Source organism: Erpetoichthys calabaricus, chromosome 6 (assembly GCF_900747795.2).
Source record: "Erpetoichthys calabaricus chromosome 6, fErpCal1.3, whole genome shotgun sequence".
NCBI classification, from domain to species: Eukaryota; Metazoa; Chordata; class Cladistia; order Polypteriformes; family Polypteridae; genus Erpetoichthys; species Erpetoichthys calabaricus.
The window spans coordinates 83,872,485-83,891,530 of record NC_041399.2 but is presented as its reverse complement, the minus strand read 5'-3'; the positions used below and the strand labels follow the sequence as shown (position 1 = coordinate 83,891,530).

General features: G+C 37.2%; 1 protein-coding gene across 1 annotated transcript in view; it reads left to right on the top strand.

Moving 5' to 3' along the window:
* LOC114653072 (uncharacterized protein C18orf63) overlaps positions 1–19,046 on the top strand; it is a 51,519-nt gene that overhangs the window by 21,641 nt on the left and 10,832 nt on the right. The window contains exons 6-9 of the mRNA XM_051928755.1: positions 4,132–4,208; positions 13,540–13,649; positions 13,822–13,918; positions 13,997–14,086. Coding sequence (XP_051784715.1) covers positions 4,132–4,208; positions 13,540–13,649; positions 13,822–13,918; positions 13,997–14,086 — 374 coding nt within the window. The remainder of the gene's footprint in view (positions 1–4,131; positions 4,209–13,539; positions 13,650–13,821; positions 13,919–13,996; positions 14,087–19,046) is intronic.

Genomic DNA, 19,046 nt, shown 5'->3' with positions numbered 1-19,046 from the left:
TATATGTGGCATGGTGTGTATATACTTATATGTTTTATAATCCCTTTTTACTTTGCACTGATAGGCTGGCATCCAATTTCATTGTACAGTAATCCCTCCTCCATCGCGGGGGTTGCGTTCCAGAGCCACCCGCGAAGTAGGAAAATCCGCGAAGTAGAAACCATACGTTTATATGGTTATTTTTAGAATGTCATGCTTGGGTCACAGATTTGCGCAGAAACACAGGAGGTTGTAGAGAGACAGGAACGTTATTCAAACACTGCAAACAAACATTTGTCTCTTTTTCAAAAGTTTAAACTGTGCTCCATGACAAGACAGAGATGACAGTTCTGTCTCACAATTAAAAGAATGCAAACATATCTTCCTTTTCAAAGGAGTGCAAAGCAAGCAGTCAAAAAAAAAATCAATACGGCTTTTAAGTATGCGAAGCACCGCCGGTACAAAGCTGTTGAAGGCGGCAGCTCACACCCCCTCTGTCAGGAGCAGGAAGAGAGAGAGAGAGAGATAGCGAGAGACAGATAAAAAAAAATCAATACGTGCCCTTTGAGCTTTTAAGTATGCGAAGCTCCGTGCAGCCTGTCCTTCAGGAAGCAGCTGCACACAGCCCCCCTGCTCACACCCCCCTACGTCAGCGCAAGAGAGAGAGAGAGAGAGAGAGAAAGTTAGCTGGATAGCTTTTCAGCCATCTGCCAATAGCGTCCCTTGTATGAAATCAACTGGGCAAACCAACTGAGGAAGCATGTACCAGAAATTAAAAGACCTATTGTCCGCAGAAACCCGCGAAGCAGCGAAAAATCCGCGATATATATTTAAATATGCTTACATATAAAATCCGCGATGGAGTGAAGCCGCGAAAGGCGAAGCGCGATATAGCGAGGGATCACTGTATATGTTTAATTTCATTGAATATGTGCAATGATAATAAAGACTTAAGAATAAATGTAGACTCTTACATAACAATATTCAAAGAAAAGCATTTTATATGCATGACGCAAAAAGAGGTATATTTTTTATATCTGTGTGTAGTTCAGAAATATTACAAGACAAATTAAGATCTCAAGCCCATAGTTTAACAACAAATGATTAAGAGGGAGCAAAGCAGACTTAGACTAATTGATCTTGTAACCTGAAACGGTGCTATAACTGTCAGATTAGTGCAGCACTGATGCTATATATGATGTAACATTATTTGAAAATAAAAGAATAACGTCTGCATATAGGGAAGCAAAGTTATGGAAGTTATGCATTGTAATTGGAATGACATCCCTGAAAAAGTATCACAGTTGTTAACAGCTCTAGAGAAACAGCTAACAAAAGGGGAGACATGGGTCACCAAAGCCTATTTGCTGAAGTACAACCCAAAGGTATGACCAACTCAGTCTGTCAGAAGCGTATTCAACATCAAGAGATAACAATGCCTAAAGTGGTTTTATGTCAAAAGACAGTAAAAAGGAATCTGCATATGTTGTTGGCATACAAAAGAAGTTATTTGCAACCTAGTCCCATCTATGTATTGTAAAAAGAAATCCTGTCCTGGAAAGCAAAAGCAAGTCTACGATACGTGATCTTCTCGTAAGACATTTTAAAGACCCGCAAGACCAAAGACACGTCCTACTTTCAATCTACCCGCGAGACCAAAGACACACCCTACTTACAATCTATCAAATAAGACAATAGGCAGCAAAACATGCAGTCTTGTGAAAGATTTGAGCGCACACAGATCCAGGGCTCTCAGCGCATATAAAGCGTATAAGGACAGCACAGTATGTTATAAATTAAATGTCGACATCTAAGTGAAGAAGAAAGCAAAGCGGAGAAAAGAGATTCAAATGTATTGGACTGAAAAAAGAACAAAAAAGAATAATCGAGGTGCAAATTCAGAAAATAAGGAAAGTACCGGTAATTATCAGCCCGGAACAAGTGGAATTGAAAAAAAAGTACGTCCAATCCGACTCAGAATTAAAAGACAATGAGTAAAAGAAAGTAGAACTTCATAAAGACGTTTACAAACGTTGGCGCTAAACACATGCAGAGCAGATTAGAGACTATGAAACCAGTGAAATTAGAAAGGCTCAAAAAAATAAAATAAAATGGCACTATACACATGTGGAGAAAGTTAAAGGATATGAAAGTAGGAAAATTAGAAAATATAAAAAAGTAAAGATCGCAGTAGCGCAAACAAACAAACTGCCTCATTTAACTATGCACCAGTCTAACTTTGGTTTTGCACAATAATTACCACACTATCTGCGGTGGGTTGGCACCCTGCCCAGGATTGGTTCCCTGCCTTGTGCCCTGTGTTGGCTGGGATTGGCTCCAGCAGACCCCCGTGACCCTGTGTTCGGATTCAGCGGGTTGGAAAATGGATGGATGGATGGATTACCACACTATTGCACCTTAACACTTAATTCTACTTTATTCACATAATTGTACTTATTTATTATGTTCTACTATACTGTTACCTTTCAGTCTTTGACTTTTTGTTAATCTAACTGATATTCTTCTAACTTTGCACAGTTTTTAATAGGCGGATCAGGATGCATTTCACTGCGTGTTGTCCTGTATAACTATGCATGTGACAAATAAAGAATCTTGAGAATTTCAAAAACGGAGTTTACCGCACATGCATTTATTGGTTACTTTGTTCATGTATATATATTTATCTGTCTGCTTATTTAAAAAGCTACATTTACCCCAGGAGTCAAAAACGTTCTGTCTAGCCCTTGTACAAAGACCTAGACAAAAGCTGGGGTATCACCTTGGTAACCCCATGTACTTTTGGAACTGTGAGAGGAAAATAGCGCGACTTTACAGACAGGAGTCCAATGCAGAACTCTACTTACTTTTTTGCTTTGTAAAAAAACAATTATTAACTGCTGATGATGTAGATTGTTTTGTCTGTACTGAAATTCCAAACAGAGAAACCTATCTTGACCTCATTAAAAAGATTCAGCATATTGGGACTCGCAAGATTACAAATATTGTTTTTACAGAAGTTCTGAGAGAAACTAATGAAATAGCAACAATTCAAAGAAAAAAAAAATCTTAAAAGTTTGTATTCAGAAAACCAAACACGGGGGTTGGCGAGCGAAGCCCCCTAGTCTAACAGAAAGGAAATCTTGTAAAGCCACATTGAAATCAGCACAGAACTAAGTGTTATTTAGCAAATTTATATTCCATTGGAGACTTTATGCCGAGGGAAATAAAATGGAGTTTAATTATATTAGCCTGGTGAAACCTGTTGTTCCATGATAGAGATCAGAGTAATGATACCATCATATAAAATTTGCTTCAAAGACTAGTTGACTCAAAAGAATGGTTTATGGAGATCGGAGCATTATTGTTATTACATTGTTTCAAATACAAGCATCTGCATAAGAGGGAGGGTTGAGTGAATAGAAACAAACACATAGTGAGAGATGATGGCAAAATGACTGTAAAAGGTATTGGATCAGTTCAAATTCAGTTCCAGAACTGAGGTACGCATTTAAACAATCCGTTCTAAAGACATAGCAGTATATTTCCAATTAGGTAAAACTGTAAACTTTTAGAAACTTTCATTTTATCACATAATTCTTATCATGGCATACATGGGAGTTTCTCAAGGCAGCTATTGCAACCTCTATATTAATCTTCTCCTCTTTAATTACTCCTGTTTCTGCTTTAATTTTTGTGAAAACTTAATGTTTGAATTGTTCATCTGTGAAATGGCTTCCAGAATTAAATTAAGTAGCATTTCCAAAGCATCTGAGACTAACATGCTAGTTCAGGCTGGGAAGATTTCTTGGGTGAAAACCAGAAGAGTCAGACCTGCAAAGATGAATTGCTTACCCTTTGGCTGAATGACTACTGTAAATCTATTTGTATAAATAGCAAATTGCAAATTTGGAGACATAGATGTGGAGCTAAAAACACAAGCATCAGTTTTCATAGAGGCATCATTTGATCTCCCCATGTGACTATGTCTTAAAAAGTATGTTATTTTAGAGTTTTAATGGTTGGAAAAGGCCCTAATTAATGAACAGAAACAGTAGAAATGAACAGATGGTTCAGACAATTTTTAACAGTCCCTATATATATTGATTTCTTGTATATGTGATTTTTGTTTTATGGCTGTTTTTTCTATTACAGACATGGAACTGAATGTTACTGAAACTCAGCTCTGTATAAGCGTGGAGGTTAATACTATTCGTTTGCCACCAGCAAAGGTGAGTGTACTCTTTAAAGTGTTGGCCAATATTCTTGCCTATAAAGTGATTGCTGTTCATTTTTGTGACATAGATAATGATCTACAGTGTCAAACTACAAACATTTTCTGTCTTTTTCATGGTTTAAGAGTTTGCTATACTATGTAAGAACAAGGAATTTTAACTAATATTGCAGACAATTCAGCTGTTGGGTGGCACAGTGGTAGGACTGCTGCCTCGCAGTTAGGAGACCATGGTTTGTGTCCCGGGTCCTCCCTGCATGGTTTATATGTTTGCTTGTTCTCATTATATTATTGTAGTATGGAAATTACATGAAACTAAGTAGATTCAACTCAACTCAACTCAAATCAACTCAACGTCTATTGTCATTCATCCACATACATAGTATATAGTTGAACAAATTTTGTTCCTTACAGCCCCTGTTGCATAGGTAAAACGACATACATTTAACATACATCATAACATTACCAAAGCCAGTGCAACAATACAATGTAACAAAACAAAAGATGCAGGACTTTAAAGCTCGAACAATGCTCAATATCCATGGTAAAGTACAGAGTGTAAAGTAATAGTACATAAGTGAGGGAATATATATATATATATAGTCCAATCCAAAAGCATCTGTACAAGTGGTTTTCAAGGAAAACCCTAGGCAGGATTTATGACGATACAATGCCCCGACATGTTACACCAATGTTGCAGCGATTTTCGTCGGAGAAGATGGCAAAATGCCTGCCGAAAGGTACCTTTGCATCTATCCCATAGGCAACTCCTGTAAACAGATTTCCGCGCTCTATAATATACTAGCCGACGCCCGCTGCAGTATACGGCGGAGTAAGAATAGGAACGGAAAACGGTGAGAAAGGAATTCAGAAATCAAGAAGAAATAAATACTTCTTGAAAGACGCAGTGTGCATGTAGAATTTCCGGCCAAGCAAGATTAGTAATCATGTGAAAGTGATAAATAAATCGGGCTTTCCAAATTAACGTACTATGGCCATGGCATCCTGATAGTTTTGTTGTATGTATCTTGGACTTCCTGGAAATGTGGACGGTAATATGATAATTTTGCCTACACGTACGTTGTTATTTTCAGCGTTTGCTTGCAGTGCGTCAGATAGTCCTTTGTATTGTTCCACACGCAAATCTTGTTGATGTAATCTGAGATAGTTGAGACGCGTGCTCTCTGTTTTAACATACGCATCTAAGATGTACTGTTGGAATAGTTTGCCGCTGGAGTGCAAAATACTAAATGTGTTCCTTATTGCTAATCTGTACGCATAAAATTGGCATTGAGTAAGCCTTATTCGCTTGACGGTTCTTTTATCTGGAACATGTTGTAAATCTGTGTGCCAGCCAATGTCTCCGTAAGGGAATAAAAGTGGGTAAACCATAGGATCGCAATTCATATTGAGCGTGGAAATCTGTTTACAGGAGTTGCCTATGGGATAGATGCAAAGGTGCCTTTCGGCAGGCATTTTGCCATCTTCTCCGACGAAAATCGCCGCAACATTGGTGTGACATGTCGGGGCATTGTATCGTCGTAAATCCTGCCTAGGGTTTTCCTTGAAAACCATTTGTACAGATGCTTTTGGATTGGACTGAGCGATTTCATGCATGTGTTTGTATAATTTAGCGATGGGGTTGATGGTTCTGAGCATGGAATCTAGCTAGAGAAGTACATTTTCACTGCATGCAGAGTTTGCTTTATTTTGTAAGCGTACTTCAGTAGCTTGCGCTGTGTCAAAAACATACAACTGTCCATATCCTGGAGAGGTAGAAGTGTTGGTGTATAGTGGAGAGATTTGGTGATAAATTTGCCCGTGTATTTTAAAACAGTATGGCCCGTAGCCAGGAGGTTGAGTTATCTGTGCACCCATGGAAGCAAACACTAGAGAAGAGTTGTATTCTTGAATGTGTTCACGATAATGTTTAGCTTCTGATGTCTGCTGTGTAAGAAGCTGTTGTAAAGACACAGGTGGCTCCCGCAAAGGTGGTAAAGCTACTTTATCGTTGTGACAGCACCTCAAGTACTTGTTGGATGTATTACGCTCAGCAGGCCAGTATAGTGCATGACATGGAAGAGGACGAATAGGAATCGAGAAATGTCGTGTCTGCTGTGTGTGGGCGGGACCGTTTTGAAGTATATATATAGATTCTGGATAGTGTGTGTGTGTGTGTGCACCTATTTATGACAAGCCTGCATTCATATCTGCTGAAGATTCTCGTCTCTTAGCTTGCATTGCAATTTCATTTCCATCATCAAAAGCTATGAGACAAATCAAGTACATGCATGCTTTTACTTACAATGCATGTTTGCGGATGAGTAGATGCATAACAATACAAAGTATTATGTAAAATAGGCACTGTTTCTATGAATATAAATAATATTTTATGTGGAAGCAGCCTGCTTTGTCAACTTCTATGCAAGCTGGGTTATTATGAAAGAGAGCAGAAAATTTGTGACAGGTTATGAAAAAGTTAAAGAAGAATGATTGCTTGTGTCAGGCGAAATTAAATCAGCTACTGTGCTTTTGGTCATTGATTGTATAATTTGTATGCTGTACTTTTATATTTCATGTAATATGAAGCGATTACACTGTATTACATTTTTCCAGGCAAACTATTTATTTTTGAAGGATTCAGTTTGAGCTTGCACACTGTGCACCAGCAAGAAGCACACTTTCTTAGGAGTCTGCACGCATGCATATACAAAAGAAAAAATACTGAGCAAAAAACAGTAATGCAGTGTTGAATGCATTCTAAAGTAAAGTATAGAAACTTTTGATTATATGATACATAGAACAATGGCATGGTGACTCAGTGGGTAGCGCTGCTGCCTTGCAGTGAGGAGACCCGGGTTTGCTTCCCGGGTCCTCCCTGCGTGAAGTTTGCATGTTTTCCAAGTGTCTGTGTGGGTTTCCTCTGGGTACTCCGGTTTCCTCCCACAGTCCAAAGACACACAGTTTAGGTGCATTGGCGATTCTAAATTGTCCCTAGTTTGTGCTCGGTGTGTGGGTGCGTGCCCTGCGGTGGGCTGGTGCCCAGCCCGGGGTTTGTTTCCTGCCTTGCGCCCTGTGTTTGCTGGGATTGGCTCCAGCAGACCCCCGTGACCCTGTGTTTGGATTCAACGGGTTGGAAAATGGATGGATGGATGGATGGAAGACTGGGTTAGGAACCTGATAGTGATGAGGCAAACAGAAAATTGGATTGACTCTGATTGTTTAAATGATTGGACCATTTCTAATTCAACTTCAGTCTCTTCAGGTCTCACTGTAATTAGGGCACCAAAAGATCTCTGTACGTCACGGAGTTCTACTTCTTTAGTATGTTACAGCCTGTGTCCTACAGAATCTACATTTGTAGTGCACGTTAAACCCATATTAGGATGACATAATTTTATTAAGTGCATTCATGTTACTTGTGCTCCCAGTTGCCATCTACTGATGATAAAAGTCCACTTATATTAAAAAACAGGAAAAAGACTTGTGTCTTTCAAGCCTTGGCCATGGGTGGACAACTGCTTCTAGAAATGGTCACAAGTTTCAAAGTTAGAAAGACAAACGTATTCTGAAAGGAGATTTTCACAGTTTCTAAAAAAGGCCAGTTGTCCTTAACAGTGAAGTTGTTATTAAGAACTACCTCATTAATTCATGATTTATTACAAAAATCAGAAAATACTGGATTCATATTAGTCTCTACACCCAAACTCAAGTCAATATTCTTTTCGCTTGGCGCCCTCCCAAACCATAACCTATCATCTATGGGGGAGGAGTGAAAGCTTTAGATTCGTAAAAAATTTTGATCTCCAGTTCTCAATGGATCTTGACGTTTTAGGTATGCTGATTAGTTTTTGAGCTAAATTGTGCAAGAGAAAGAGGCACTCTAGAGGAACCCTCAAATACCTTAATTCTGCTATTAAAAATAGCAATTATAACAATTTTGTTATAGCTGAATTATAACTGAAATTACATTGTGACGAATATGGGGAAAATACATATAGTATTGTGATCGATGTTGCTATTTGCTATCTCTAATGGCAGTCATGCAAGTACAGTACCATAGCTGCTTTATTGCATCTGGTAAACGGTAAACTGAAGTAATTGGTTGTCATCTGCAGGATCAGGCTTACCTAGTAACATTCTTTTCGCACAATGTTTTGAACATTTAAAACCGGGCTTTTATTTGCTCTTCATTGCACTCTCCTGGTCTGCCACAGTGGTGATTCTGAGCCACTGGTGTTCTAATCTGAAAATGGGAGCTAAAGCAGGACAATTTCCCTTGTCGTGGCTCCGAAAAGCTCCTATTTTAAATGAAGTCTTGAGACTGTACCTGCCTTCTCTATACCGTAGTAAAGTACCTGTATTTTCCTTGGAAGCCTGGACTCCCCTTCCTGTGTCTCATGCAACTCTGAGACTCAAGGTTGACAATACCTGTATTAAAAAAAGCACTTCTTAAACTGCAATAAATATTTTATTTGAAAATGAGACATTAGATGTAACTTTTTTTTTATAGAAATACAAGTATGAATACAGAATGAAAATTAGACGTTAGATGAAATTTTTTTCAGCCTAAACTGATGCCGTTTGTCACTTTCTTTGTTCATTGCAAAGAAAACCTTCAGAAGTGCTATGAAACTTGAACAGTACAGTATCAGGATACAACACAACTATCCATGTGGATGCTTGATGAAGCACTGAATTCAGCTATGTGTATGATGTTGTACCCACACTCTTGCAGAGACTGCTTGAGACCAGAAATTTCGCAATAGACTGTCACTGTCTTTTGGCCTAACATAAAAGGGACATCTTGTGCCAGGGTTCCTGACACTCGGCGAAAGTGCAGACATGGGATTAAGTATTTTTTGGATCTCATTATTATCTTTGGTGGCCATTTTTGGTCAAAAAAAATATTCTGAAAATTTAGTTACTTTGGTATTTGCTATAACAGGATTTGACCTGTATCTACCTGTAAGAACCTCAGAATTAGGTCTACCTCTGAAAGACATAAAGTGCTTTCTTCCTTTGCTTACAAGTTCTAGCTATCCCCATTCCTTAAGTGTTTCAGGTAAAGAATTTACATTTACAATTAATTCGGAATATATTCCACTATAAATCCCCATCCAATAATGACCTGGATTTATAAAAGCACACCTAATTTTCTGTCTTTTCTGCTCACTTGAGGAAGTCTAAATTCGCCAACCATATCATTGCCTGAAAAAAATAATTATATGAGGAACAATTAAAAACTACACAGTATCCATTACACTAGAGTCAGTCTGTTTTGTTTTTTACCTATTTTCAGTTTGCCCTGATGGATTTCTTTTTTTGTATTTTATGCAGTTTTTCTTTAAGAAAGTATCTGAGAAAGTTTTGAGGCTGTAATCACTTATCATGGTGTCTGAGTGAAGTGACATGTTGCATTTTAATTAGCACATGTAACTAAGAATTTACTGTAGGAGTGATAATCCACTTTAATAAAAGAAAAGTGTCTGTGTGTTTGTATTCATTTGCTAGGGTTAGGAAGACAAATTTAAAAATAGGCAAAACATGTAGAAGAAGGGTTATAAATGATAATAAAAATACCAAATGAGGGTCTAAAAACAAGACATTGGTCTTATGGGGCTATTCTGTTGTTCATCGTTATACTGGCAACAGCAACAAGGTAGTGACTTTCTTGTATTTACTTGGGCCATATGAACGAGGTTTATAGAGGTAATGCTAATGACTGATAACTTTGGTGGTGGGCAACAAATGAGCAAAAATAATGATAAATCGATGAGCATGTCAGGAAACCAAAGCCATGACATGACTAGGCTAGAGTCATGTCACTAAACCAGGTCAATGCTGTGGTGACCAGTGCTGCATTTTTCCATCAAAATACTTTGTCTGTAAGAGTGGCCAATGCCAAAAAGATGCAGCAAAAATGAGCGGCTGTGTTCGAAGAGGAAAAATCTCCAGTAAGGGAAAGGCATCGGGTGTTTATTACTATACCAGACCAAATGGACAATCCATGTATCACAGTAACATAATAAAATGAGGTCCAAGTTGAGGTCACCTAAAACTCACATTAAAGTAACCATGGTAATTTCCACATATTTGAAATTTCTACAACACCCTTGCAAGGTTATCATAGTTAACGAAAACTAAAATCAAAACTGAAACTATTATTAAAAAAACATTTTCATAAACTGAAATAAAATAATTAACAAAACCGAAATGAAAAACTAAAACTAAACAAAACTATTAAAGTAGCTGGAAAGACAAACTGAATTAAAATAATAATTTTCTAAAATATTTTTAGTTTTCGTTTTTGAATGAATATTCTTGCCGTTAGTCTTTAACCTTTGTAAGTTTTAACTGTAAAACAGAAAGTCACCCACCATGAGCCGCCCACACGTATTCATCCAGTGAAGGGCGGCTGGTGACAGAGGGCAGGTGTTCACACAGCATTTACAGTGACAGAGCAAGCTGAATGCGGGCACATAAAGCGTGTGAAATAGAAAGCTATTTACATGCCGCCTTTCTTTGCGCTTGTTGTATATCAAGATGTAATTCAAACGGCTGAAATCGAAATATGCTGTTCACAAAAACTTTACCATATGGATAGAAAAATCACGAGTGAGTAATGTTTCAGTTTATTTCTTAGGTGACTTCTTTTTGTTGACAGCAATTCACCTGCCACTTCGCACAGTAGAAATCATTTTTACTTTCTCGTATTCGAAGTATAAAGAAAGTATAGTAATCATGAAAATTTGACCTCGATATTTTGATGAATCTTGACGTTATAGACCTCCGAGTCCAAAAATACCATTTTTTGGAATTATCTCTCTGTGTGTGTCTGTGTGTGTTTAAATGCGATAACGCAAAAATGCAACAAGATAGATGGATGAAATTCATCATGTGGTTGTTACACCAAAATTGTAGATCTGTATTAACTTTTGGGCCAAATCCATCACCCGGAAATGGTACTTTACCTGAACACATACTCAGTTTTTTTTTTATTCATGCAGCTGCAGAGTCTGATTTATTCAACTTTACTTTTATAATAATTGTTCAATATATTAATTTGATTTGATTAGTTGTTGATAGTTCTTTAATGTACATAAGATAAAAATATAATCATTGTCTTGCGGTTTACTCCTCAAATATCCATCCCCATATCTGAGTATATGAGAATGTCGAGGGGAGACCACTCCCAATTTTTGAAAGTAAAACGCCACTGATCGAGAGACTGACAAGGCCGTCATACAAGATCAGCATATTGTTACTGACCAATCACTTTTGCTTTAAAAACATCATTTACTAATGAGGTGATACAAACAAAGGTAGGAAGGCGAAAAAAGTCTGCCAACTAAGTGATGAAAAACTAAACATACTAATGGATTTTTGTATTTATTCTATATTTATTAATTTATCTTGTTAGTTCATATTCACAACTCAAAATACCTGATATTGTGAAAGTAATCCATTAGCAGAATTATATTTTAAAATATTTGTCTTCCTTTTTTCAATGTTTCTCTCTCTCAAAATAGTTGAAATATCATATTCTTTTTGTTCCTAACATAAGCCATATCATACATATTGCATACCAGTGATTTTTCCTGCCTTGAATCCAAACCTGCTCCAGGTTTCCTGCAATTATACTCTGGATAAACAGGTTTAGATAATGTATATGTTGTTCTTAATCGCAGATGCTGTCTCTGTCATTTTGTGCCTGTCCATACTCTTATTACCTACTCTTGCCCAAAACATAGTAGTTTCTGTTTTCTGATTTTTGATATCTTTTCAGGCCTGCAGGTGGCAAAATTCTGTCTATAAATTGTATGTGCCTGAGATGGAATCAGAGATCAGTATGGCTGGTAGAAAATAACAAAGCCCAGCACATTGTCGTTGGAGCAGGAAATGTTGTGTGCTGTAGACATTTAGAGTAAAAAAACCCTCAAACCTTAAAATTCACCTAAATTTCATACCATACCATACCATTTTTATTTGTTAAGCGCTTAAAAACACAGCATTAAATTTCATTACAAATTGGCCCATGTTGTGCAATAAAAGAAAAAGATAAAAAGTGGCAACAGTCAGCACAGATTTGTTCTGCACAAATGACATAGAAAATATTTTAAAAATTATAAAATTGTGTGAAATGTTTCATATTCAGTACCTGGTTTTGATTATGCTTGTTTTTATCAGACAAAAAACAAAACCAGATAGTGGAAGCTTACTACACTACTTGGTTTACTAACATTAAACTCCCTATTATATCCAAATCCATTAAGTGTACAATTCTGTCTGATTGTGACACAAAACTATACTCTGTAGGAGCTCCACGCCATAATTACTAAAACTAAAACTGAAACTAATGGATATAAAAATAAAATAGAAATGTCAATTGTGAAATAAAAACTAAACTAAGACTAAAAATACATGATGAAGGAAAACTAAAACTAAACTGAATTTCCAAGTAAAGTCAGAAAAAATATAGAAATAAAGACTAATATAAAAAGGCAAAACTATAATAACCTTGCACCCTTAACTATTTTTTAAATTTTTCTTTTTCATTACTTCTTAGTAAACTTTCTTTTCTTACTTAAGAAATGAGAAACTAAAGTACCACATCTGTTTTTAATATAAATAATTGTTCTTCACACATTTTTTACAACAATTAATGAAAGCCTTTGAAAAACAGAAAAGACTTGATCATGTTTTACATATCTTTCATTAGTGCCAGTACCTGGCAAATGTATTAAAGTATCATAAATAATTTACTATATAAACTTTGTTAATAATCTACCAACATATACCTTATATGCAAAAAATGTATATGTAATCTTCACAAATTATAATATTAATTATATTTAATTTTTATTGTATAGTATAGTGTGTCTATTGTATGGTGGTTTTCTGTTTTACTTGCTATTTTTATTTTTTTTCAAAGTATGTTATACTTGAAAAAATATACAACATCATTTAAGAGTAAAGTTGAATCAATCAAATATTGCTCACCTTATTAAAAGTATATGGAAATAAGAATGCAGTATTTCTTTTTACCTACCTAATTTGTCATTATCAAAACAAAATACTGTATATAAACAGAAGAGCATAACTTACTAAAAACAGGAGAGTGTGTAGCACTGAACAATGTAACCTTGCATCATATCTGTTTGTCAACTTCTTAAGCACTATGAGCTACAGAACCATAAAACCAAAAAACATTCTGGGATTATGTTCATGATTATAATATAACATGAGGAAGACATGGACAATGAGCAAACAGAAACTTTTGTAAAATAATAACATTTTAGCAAAGGGTTGCTATTTTTATTTTCAAGATGGAAGACTTTGACATTTTTGTGAATTCCCTAAGAGACTTCATGAATGACAGAAATTCTGAAATTCCAGAGTTCTCCTTGAGTAACAACTGGTGTTATGTATTACCAAGGTAATTTTAAAGTTTTCACTTTTTTCATTGTACAGTATTAGAGTAAATATTACTTTTGCTGCTTCTACAATTTCAAAATTGGCACAACCATGTGTAGCTTTTCATAAACTAAACTAAGAATGTATCTTGCTATATGGAAGTTTCACTTTTTTTTTCTTTTTTTGTTATAAAGTTTGAAGATGGGTCAAATAATGAAAATCAGTCATACATTTTCCCCGGAATGTCCTTTTCAGTCATATGAGGAGATTAAATTACACTGGGACAATCTGGTATGAAATACAAATTAAACCTAATTTGCTTTGTTATACCTAACAAAACGCATAATAAAGCAGTTTTTATTGTTTTAGTATGGCTACAAGCTACCCCAAAATGAAGAAATCTATTGCAATGTGTACTTCAAACTTATTGGAGAAAAGTTGTTCACGTATCCTTTGAGTGTAAAGTATATGAAATTTGTCTTTAAAATTTTATTTCATTAATTTATAATATATTTGTTATATTTTACTTTTTTAAAGTAGAGGGTTTGAATTTCAACCACAAGTTTATAAAAGATAAAATGACAAATGGAATACAAGTTGTTGTTTTTTTAAATTTTGTTTTGAATGTTCATCACATGTGTATGTTTTCGTAATGAAATACTGTAAAGTAACTACTGTATGGAGCATACACTGACAGGCATACTTTAGCCTTAGAGTTTCCCTTCTTTGAAAAATTACATTATGCTTACAGTGGGTCGGTTGCAGTGTGCTATGAGCTCAGTTCTGATCTGGTCTTAGTATTTTTATTCATGGTAACAAGAGTGATTTGTGGGTTTAATGCTGTTGCAATGTGCCTCAGAGCTGCAAACTAGCAGCAGACCAAGATTAAGGCTAAGTGCAGTTGCAGTGTGCTTTTCAGATTTGGCGAGAGGGAACAAAGTTGTGTACTAATTTTAGACCATCAAGTGAACAGGTATTTTGGGTAATGTTGCAAAATGAATTCCACATTCATCAGACAGACTATTATGGACATGAAAAAGCACAAATATGCCAGAAAAAATATGGTAACTCAATGAACAAAAAGAGACAAGTAATGCATGGCAATATTTATATTGAGTAAGAAATAGTAAAATATGGATCAGCACTCATTTGACCATTACACTTCAGTGAAAATGATGCCAATTCGGAAAGTGTACATTGAAAGATGCTGCCAGTTTTTTCATATTCCTTTGGAATGTTGTGAAGGTACTGTATATTTGTGAGTGTTCTCCAGATCCATCTGACTGCAAAACAGGACTTGTCATCCCTATCTGAAAAGGGAAGAGTGATCACCTGGATTGCTGCAACCACAGGGGGATAACACTGCTCACAGTGCCGGGTAAGGTCCTTGCTAGGGTCGTCCTCAATAGGATCCGTGATCACTTGCTCACCTACCAGTGACTAGAGCAGTCTGGTTTTATGCCTAAGTAGTCTACCATGGCACTGAGGGTTCTCGAATATTGGCAGAGTTTCTTTGCAGCCTTTGTCGATTTTCATAAAGCGTTCGACTCAGTTGATTGAGCTGTCCTGTGGGACATCCTAAGGGTTTGCAGGATCCCCTCAAGGTTGCTGGATATCATGGCCGGCCTGTACACTGGTACTGTGAGTGCTGTGCAGAGTGGAAGCAGAACCTCTGTGTTGATTCTGGGATTCGTCAGGGGTGTGTTCTTGCTTCTGCTCTGTTCAATGCTTGCATGGACTGGGTGTTGGGCAAGGTCCTGGGGAATCTGTTGGTGAAGAAAGATTCACTGATCTTGACTTTGCTGACGATGGTGTAATCTTCGCAGAGTCAATGGAGGCTCTGATTGGGGTTCTGGAGAAACTGAGCCAACAGTCTGAGTGTCTGAGCTTGCGTGTCCTGGATAAAAACCAAGATCCAGGCCTTTAATGACCTGTTCGTCACAGCCATCAGTAGGGTGTTTGTCTGTGGAGAGAGTGTTGATCTTGCGGAGAGGTTTACTTACCTCAACAGTGACATTAATGTCTCTGGTGACTCTTCCTATGAAGTCGGTAGACGGATTGAGAGAGCATGGGGGGTCATGAGGTCGCTGGAAAGGGGTGTGTAATCTATGCAAAGGAACGAAGGTCCAATTCTTTAGAGTCCGGTGCTTCCTGTCTTGCTATATGATTGTGAAACATGGACGCTATCCAGTGACCTGAGATGAAGACTGGACTCCTTTGGTACTGTGTCTCTTCGGAGAATCTTTGGGTGCCGCTGGTTTAACTTTGTGTCAATTGAGCGGTTGCTCATGGAGTCCCAAAAGAGGGAGGCACATTACCTGCATTGTGAGGGAGCGCCAGTTACAGCACTACGGCCATGGGGCGTGATTCCCTGATGGTGAACCGGCTTATAGGATCCTCATTGTTGAGGACTTGAGTGGCTGGACCAGGCCAAAGGGATTCCAAAGTAACACCTGGCTGCGGCAGATAGTGGGTAATTTCTGGAGGGTGGGACTAGACCACATGTCTGCCTGGGGGGGTTGCCAACCAGGATCCCGAGCTGTTTCGTCGTGTGGTGGGTGCGGATACGCACTGTACTGGTGCATGCTCCCCAACTTGACCTGACCTGACCTCTTCTTCATATTTTATATTAGATCTCTTACAATATGTATTATTGACAGTTTGTACTCTACTGTGTTCCACCTCTTACTAGGTATTTTATATGCTTTGGTTACTGCCGGATTAATTTGGTTATGATGGATGCATAGTGAATGACAAGTTTTAATTCTTCTGTATTATCTACGTAATTAGGAAATGAGTTAAGCAAGACCAGATTAAGACACCCACAGACCCCAGGGTATGACACGCATATACACGCATTCATGCTATGAGCATCACATCTTAAAAAAATTGAACCATGTGGTGGTTTGCCTTGGAGATTTAAGCCATCTGTCACATGTACATTAGATCGAGGGATAGTAACAAATTGTACAAGTAACCGCATACATATGTTACATGAAGGAGCCTGAGCTACCACTGAAATAGGAAAATGCCAGCATTACTTTTTTCTCACATATGCCAAGGCCCACTTGTGTACCAAGATCACCCTGATAGTAAAGCTCCCCATGAGCTACAGAGAGACAATTATGCTTCAGATACTGCATGATTCTACAAACATTTATCTTCTGTCATCATTAATTTCCATATAGCTATTTTATGACTTTTTTATACATTCAAAGTGAACACATTTATTTACAATAACAACAGTGACTCTCATTTTGATCTAATACTGTATACCTTAGCAATTACAACAAATTTTTAATAAGTTTAAATGAGGATGTATTTTTTTCCCCATGCTCTGTCCATTTATATCAAGAGGAATGTGCAGCTGGTACACTGTTGTTAAAGGGCAATCAGATGGCCAGCAAAGGAAACAAGACTAGCTGTAAATTAGTTAAAAATGACATTGATCTTGTTCCACCGTTAACTGCAACATCATTTACATCTTAGGACCATCTTAGTACCGTAGTGTGTAGTCTGGTCTTCATCCTCATTACTTCAGTGCTATTTCAGGCACACTGTAAATGACCCTATAAGCCTTTAGCACACAAATTTTCTATTATGGTCTGGTGGGATCCACCCCCAAAACTAGGTCTTAAAGACTCGATAAGGCTTAGGAGCAAAGTGACCTGCATAAGCCCAGCTGAAAAGGAGTGAACACATGGAGGGCCGCAGTGGCTGCAGATTTTTGCTTCAACCCAGTTGCTTAATTGGAAAACAATTCTTGTAATAACATGTCTTAGTTAATATCATGAGTTATTAGTGTTTTAACTCTCCAATGTCAAGTCATTCTTAAATCATAGCTTTTTTCCTTACTAATGATAAAGTCCAAATGATTTGAAGCTTAAAATGGGTAATTTTCATTTTTTTCAGTTTCCTTCTGAGTACTTTATTAAACCAAACAGCACGTGATGAATACATGCAAGTGTAAATGGAAATAAACTATATGGAGAACTGCTGGTTCCTTTGTCATTTGCATCTTATGGCAAATAAGGAGCCATTAAAAACAATGAATGCAGCTGTTTAACAAGAAAATAAGCATTTAAGGGTTTAAAATCTTAATTAGCAAGTCAACCAAAATGAAGCAATGTCAATTGAGCAATAAATGCTTCATCAGCAATAAATGGCTTCTCACGAAGCAATTTGGTTGTAACAAAAATCTGTAGCCACTGCTCTCTAGAACTGATATTGCTCACTCCTGATTGAAAGGGTCTGAATCTTAAATAGTAAATCAATTAAATAAGGTTAATTAGCAACAAAAACTGATCACTAATTAAAAAAATGGTAGAATCAAAAATTGTAGCCACTGTTGCCTCTCAGGATCAGTTTTGGCATCCCTGTTCTAAACCATGAATCATGAAAAGGGAGGGGGAACTATCAGACTAATAACAAACAAAATAATCATAATAGGATAATAAATTACAAAGAAACAAAACATAAACATAACTAATAGTATACTTCAAAAGTCAATGAATAAAATACATAAAAGGGAAAAAACACTTGAGCAAGAGATAAACCCCCGTAACATTTGCAGTATAGGACAGATTTCATATCGCCTGATAGATGCAGAAATTTATTTTAGCCGCAGAATTAGTCTTGTAGCGTATACTGCAGATTACTTATATTCATTTAATATCTGCTACAAAATAATAACTGCAATTGAAATTCAAAGAATTACAGAATGTACTAAAACACATATGCAGTCATAAGCAAATATATCATATCACAAGCAAATATATAATCAATTATATCATATTAACTATTAGTGCAAATATTCTTCTCAATCATTGAAAAATGCCCAAGACGCTTGGGAAGAGGACATTCCTTTTTCCTATTAGGAGTGGCCAGGGCGAGGTGTCTGATATGGCAGTCGAAACCTTAAAGTTCATCCCTTTAAATTTCAGAGGGAGTAATATAGTCTCGTATGTTTTAACATCCCCATGGACGCAGTGGATGTTTACTTTTATCTGTGGTCTTATAAGGGGTCTCAAGTCATGGCACACTACACAGATGTCGCTACCAGAGTCCAACAGTGCTGAGAATTCCTATCTGACCAACGTAATAAAGACCTTAAAATTGTCCTCCTTTAACATCTTGGGGGAAATGTGCGAGCCACATACCTGGGCAAGACCGATAGCCATTGTTTGTGCAGGTGGGAGGTGACACTCCTGAGCCAGATGTCCCAGTTGATCACAGCGAAAGCAGCTGTGTTTAGTCCGTGTTCACACTCAGGCATCTTCTACCCGTGGCACTGGTGACCCTGAAGGTCTGTGCTGACTGGATCAAAATCGGGGTTAAGCCTGGGTAGCCCTGTTGTTTCCAGGTTGCTTTTGCACCCACTAGTCTGCGTGTCAGATCCAACAGCAAGTGGACGTTGTTC